The sequence below is a fragment of the Stegostoma tigrinum genome, chromosome 7 (assembly GCF_030684315.1).
Source record: "Stegostoma tigrinum isolate sSteTig4 chromosome 7, sSteTig4.hap1, whole genome shotgun sequence".
NCBI classification, from domain to species: Eukaryota; Metazoa; Chordata; class Chondrichthyes; order Orectolobiformes; family Stegostomatidae; genus Stegostoma; species Stegostoma tigrinum.
Window position 1 is genome coordinate 73,110,810 of NC_081360.1, and position 6,000 is coordinate 73,116,809.

The 6,000-nt window shown below is 37.5% G+C and overlaps 1 protein-coding gene across 4 annotated transcripts in view; it reads right to left on the bottom strand.

The window, feature by feature from the left end:
- LOC125453817 (lactase/phlorizin hydrolase-like) overlaps nucleotides 1-5,479 on the bottom strand; it is a 60,932-nt gene extending 55,453 nt beyond the window's left edge. For 2 of the 4 annotated variants that reach the window (XM_048533799.2, XM_048533801.1), the window contains exons 1-2: nucleotides 4,791-5,479; nucleotides 830-915 (exon numbers count right to left, since the gene is read on the bottom strand). In XM_048533799.2, coding sequence (XP_048389756.1) covers nucleotides 830-915; nucleotides 4,791-5,448 — 744 coding nt within the window. In that variant the 5' untranslated portion in view covers nucleotides 5,449-5,479. Of the gene's footprint in view, nucleotides 1-602; nucleotides 700-829; nucleotides 916-4,790 lie in introns of those variants that run through there. The other 2 variants (XM_059647430.1, XM_048533800.2) reach the window with 2 other exon arrangements.
- Between the last annotated feature and the right edge of the window lie 521 nt (nucleotides 5,480-6,000).

Below are 6,000 nucleotides of genomic sequence, written 5' to 3' on the forward strand. Positions count from 1 at the left end.
CAGTTATACAGGGCTTTGGTGAGGCCTCAGCTTGAGTGTTGCATGCAGTTTTGGTCTCTTATCTGAGGAAGGACATTCTTACAGTTGAGGGAGTCTAGCAAAGGTTCACCCGATTGATTTCCGTGATGACAGGACTGACATATCAGGAAAGACTCGGTCGATTCGGCTTGTACTTGCTGGAATTTAAAAGAATGGGGTGTGGGAGTCTGATAGAAATGTACAAAACCTGATGGCACTGGTCAGGCTAGATGCAAGAAGAATGTTCCCAATGTTGGGAAAGTACAGAACAAGGGGTCACAATCTAAGAATAAGGGGTGAGCAATTCAGGACTGAGATGAGAAATAATTTGTTCACTCACAGACTTGTAAACTTGTGAATTCTCTCCCACAGGAAGCTGATGAGACCAATTAATTAGATATACTTGAGAGGGAGTTGCGTGTGGCCCTTGTGGCTAAAGGGATCAAGGAGTATCGGGAAAGGGCGGGAATGGGATGCTGAGATTTTATGATCATATTGAATGGTGGTGTAGGCTCGAGGCATTGAATGGCCTATTTCTGCTCCCATTTTCTATGTTTCATTCAGTATTGGCCTTGAAGCAATACCTGCACTATTTAACTAATCCATAGTGTAATTTCAAGTCGCCTATTGATAGGAAGGGTCTCGGCTCGAAATCTTCCTGCTCCTCTGATGCTGCTTGGCCTGCTGTGTTCCTCCAGCTCTACACCTTGTTATCTATTGATAGGAAGGCATTGGCAAATGTTTTGTAACACGGTCACTTTTGGATAGATGCATTTTCAAAAGGAACAAGCATTCAAGTTTGATATTTCACCTCATTGATAAGTTGCCGAAATGGCTGGAACATATCATCTGTAGAAAAGACGCCGTTAATGTTCAAAACAATAGACAATGTTCCTTCTGCAAATAAAAATAACAATGAATCTAGATTCAATTCTGTGAAAGATTTTACATTTGTTGCCACTTTACCATTGACAATTTCCAAAAGATAGCACAAAATTGCTGTTAATACTGATTGCTAACCACTTGCATTTATACAGCTCCTTTTCTGTAATAAAATCTCCCAAGAAGCACATTAGAAAGTACACTTTGAATCAATTGTAAAATTAAACCGTTAGTCATACCTGAATCAAGGAAGGCATGAGGAATTTTATTTTGTTGAACTTTAATAAACTGTCATACATCAGGATTCTTGACCTTAGACTTTGACAAAAAAGAGTGTGATTATTATTGCCTTGTATTTACATGACCATAATCATGTAGAGGATTAAGTATTGCACAGCAATATTACTTCACAAAATAAGATAAATATGGATAAGGACATCATTTGACCAGTTCTATCTCTCCCATCTTGAAGAACTACAATTTCTTGAATAAAAATAGAAAATGCAAAGAAAAAACACTGAGCAGGTAAGGCAACATCTGGGGAGTGAGAAAAGGTTTCTCAACCAAACTAAAGTGTTAACTCTGTTTCTCCATCTGTTGAGCTTTTGCAGCATTTCCTGTTTTTATTTCAGATTTCCAGCAGACGCAGCATTCAGATTTTTTTGATTATGAACTGTTGTTGCTTCTACTCTTTATACCTTGCATAATTCCAGGGTTTTCAGGTAATTCCATGTATTAGTCATTTTTACTGAAGAGCTTCTTGATATTATAATATTTTGCTTTGGTCAAATGGTAATAATTCTGCCTGTGTCAAAGTTTTGAAGCATCCGATCCCAATCCACAAGCAAAATTCTGACAGCTGTTTGGGATGGACTGGGAGGAGGGAAGACTGACATGTCAGCATTTGAAAACTACTGGCCTATAGTTTTCTGTTCTCTTTCTCCCTCCCCTTTTGAATAGATGAGTTACACTTAAAATTTTCCAATCTAATGAAACCTACCTCAAATCAAGGGAATTTTTGGAAAATTAAAATCAAGTCTCCAGGCTGAGGTTCATCAGTATCCAAGGACTTGTCAGCCCACAATTCCAAGAAATTTGCTTAGTACCACTTCCCTTGCTGATTGTAACTTTGTCGAACATTACCCGCCTTTCCTGATATAACACCGTTTCCAGGGTGTTACAAATATCTTCTATAGTAAAGGCCAATACAGAATACCTGCTCCATTCATCTCTTTATTTTCCAATATTAACTCCCCAGATTCACTTTCTGTAGGAATAACGTTTACTTTCTTAACTCTTCTCTGTTGTTGACTATCTATAGAAACTTTTACCATCTGTTTAAATGTCTAGCCAGCTTTTTCTCCTCCTCTAATTTTTCTGCCCTTATCAATTAATAGTCATTCCTTGCTTCTTTTAATATTCTGTCCTGCTGCCCATCTTTGCACAATTACATACTTTTTCTTTAATGTGCTATCTTTAACCTTAATGTGCTATCTTTAACCTTTACTTAGCTTCAAATGATGGGTCTCACACTTGGATTTCTTTTTCTTTCTTCTTAGAATGTTTCTATTTTGGGTTTCTTAAATGTCTGCCACTCTATCTATATCTCTGTTCTTTAACCTAGTTTGCTAATGTACTTTAGCTAGTTCTTTCATGCCCTCACCATTTTCTTTATTTAAATTTAAAACATTAGTCTTAGATGCATTGTCATTCGCTTAAAATGAATTTAAAATTTAATCATATAATGGTTGCTGTTACTTGGAGGTAACTTCACCATGGGGTCATTAATTAATTTTACTTCACTGCATGTTGCCATGGTAGAACCTGATCTGTTTGGCTCCAGAATGTGATGTTCTAAGAACCCATCCTTAAAACACTTGATGGACTGCTCATGTGCATGCATATGCTCATCTGTATTTAGGTTATTCCTTTCTATTGTGCTAATACTGACTGTTAGTTAACAGCCATCCCTCCACCTGCCATGCTTTTGCATCATCCAGTAACCATTCCCCTCCATGTACAGGATTCCAGCTACATTACAGGTCAGAAGCCCCTAGCAAAACTCTTTGTCCCCTCTCCCCACTAACCCACCGACACCAGTGATCTCAGAGTGCAGGAGCCACCTCTCTGACCCACAAGGTGCCTGTGACTTCGGAGCCAAACACTGTCTCCACCCACTGAAGTGGCAGCCAAAGCAGCAGAACTGTTAGACTCCACCTAAACTCATCGACAGCCTCAGGGATTATTTGCACCTAACTGTAGCGAATGTGGCTAGGAACAAACAAAGGCCCAAACAGGCAGCTCAAAACCCAACGAGCAAAGGCCACTCAGCATAGCTCCCTGGCAAGGCCCAACTCCTGGCTTTACAGTCGGAGGGTGCACTGTAGGAAGTACTGTAATTAATATACTACATGTTTCCTTTTCACAAGAAATATTCAAAATTACTTTAACAGTTTTATTTACCAATGTAGGAACTTAATTGTTTAAAATACTGTATTTCGACTTCGAAGCATAATGTTATAATTCATTTCTCTGTTCAGGTGGGCCCAATAAAAAGCCTTCACTTCTGAGGAAGGGTCACTGGATTTGAAACATTAACTCTGCTTTCTCTCCCTGATGCTGACTGACCTCCTGCATTTTCCCAGCAATTTCTGATTTTGTTTCTAATGGAACCTAACTAGCCTTAACTTTGATTCTTACAGGAATCTTACTTAAAATTGCAATTTGTAGGAACACAGCACTTGGCTTTAAGTGAGGAAACCCTAGATATTAGCCACAATCATCTGCTCTAATTTTGCTCGCTAACTTCTTGTGTGGGATCTTATCAAAAGCGTTTTGAAAGTTTCACTACTTATTGGTTTGCTTTTACCTATTTTGCAGTTACATCCTCAAAAACTTCAACACCTTCATCAAACAAGATTTCCCCTTCATATATCAATACTGATTCTGCCAAGTCCCACTACTAATTTCTAAATGTCTCATCTCCACATTCTTTACAACTGATTTTAAAATTTCCCCTATTATTGATGTCAAGCTGACAGGTCTGTAGTTATTTATTTTCTCTCTCCCTCCTTCCTTAACTGGTGGTGTTCTCTTTTCTACTCTCCTAACCACAGAAACCATTCCAAAATCTAGCACTTGCAAATTGACATCCATTGTCTCCACAGCCACCTCGTTCAATACTCTTAGATATTGATCATCAGGTCCATGGTATTTGGTATTTTTCGATCCCATTAATTTCTGCATTTCTACATTTTTTATGAACTTTTTAAAAATTCTTCTTTCTTGTTAATCCCATTGGTTTTCCAGTTTTCTTTGCTCTTTGAAGACAGATGCAGTTTTTTTTAGTATTTTTTAAAAATTAGTCTTTGGCTCTCCATTACAAAATTCTAAAATCCTCAAATTTCTACTTTTTTTGGCAATTTTATAAGCCTCTTCCTTCAGTCTAATACAATCCGTTACTTCTCTTGTTAGATGTACTGTGATCACCTTTCTCGATGGATCTTTGTGCCTCGAAGAAGTATAAGTTTGCCTAGATTTTAAGACGCTAATTTTGGATTGAACCATGTCACTTTCAAACATAATATAGAAATCAATTGTATTGTAATTATTCTTTCTTAGAGGCTCTTTGATGAATCTATAAATTACTTGTGAATAGTACACACTGCACCAAGTTGCGCTGTTTACGATAGACTGTGGGTGTAAGGCTGAAGGATGTAAGACCGATCAAGTGGAATGCTTTCGACTGAATTATAATGAGCCTGGTTTTAATAGCTCCATATTTGTAAGATAGCAAAATGATGAACTAAAAGATTGCTTTATTTATATTATCTATTTCATGCAGAAAACAGAATTCTTGAATTTCTAATACTTACTTTAAAAACCCTTACCTTTGTGTTGCATCTCATTGTGATAAATTCCATAAACCTTTTCATGGGCACTGATTATATTCCTGATTGCCAAAGGTCCAGCGTGCTGCAGCTTATGTTTGGATTTTATTAATTCTGAAGGGTTATCAAATGTTATCCAGGTTTCAACTTTATCTCCAAAAGTTGCAAATGCAAATCGCACGTAGTCCACAAATAAATCAACAAGTGCTTCATTCTCCCAGCCACCATATTTTTCAATCAGCTCTTGAGGCATGCCACTGTCATGCAGAACCAGCAAAGGTTTGAGATTTGCAATTATTATCACATTTAGGAGATTTGAATGGCATTTTATTAAATCATTATCCATTTTATCAGATGTACCTTCAGGCAGAATTTTAGTCCAGGGAAGGATTACTTTGTAATGGGAAATTCCTTTTTTATGTAGATTGGAAAGGTAATCTTTTAGGTGGCTTGAAAGAGCGTCCTGGCAAAAGTACTGTGCCTCCTCTTGCACACTGAAGTTGTTCTTCTGGTCTTTCTTTTCATCTTCTGCTAAATTCTTCACCAGAACATTTGTCAATGGACCAGCGATTACCATAAAATCAGACGATAATTTTATTTCTGCATCAGACAAACCTATAAAAACTATGAAGAAGAAAATACTCCTGAGCGGCCCCATTTTACCGGTCGTTTGTGGTAGACAAGGGATAAGTCTCTATATCATAAATAGCAGGATGTAAATAGGCACTTTGTAACTCCTCAACTGTTATTGGAGGGCCAATTTATATTTCATTGTTTACAACTCATCATGTAATAAAATGTTAGATAACAGAAGTTGCTTAACAGGAAAAGGGCCTCACTTGAATCGAAGTCTAAACATAACATGAACAAATATTTTTTACTCCTGTGATGCTGCTTGGCCTGCTGTGTTCATCCAGCTCTACACCTTGGATTCTCCAGCATCTGCAGTTCCTATTATCTCTGAGATTTTTTACCCCAGTGCATTCTCCTCCTCTGTTAAACGGGGGCTATTACCTGACAGATATAGATTCATCTCTAATGCTTTCCAACAGTAGTAGTAGTAATTCTTTTTGTGATTGTGATTAACAGTAAGTCTACTTAACACTGGCAGGGGTAAAATCAGACTTGTGATATTGTATCTACAATTTTCAGCTTAGATTGCTCCAGATGAAGTTCTGAGTAGGAGTCACTAGATCCAAAACTTTAACTC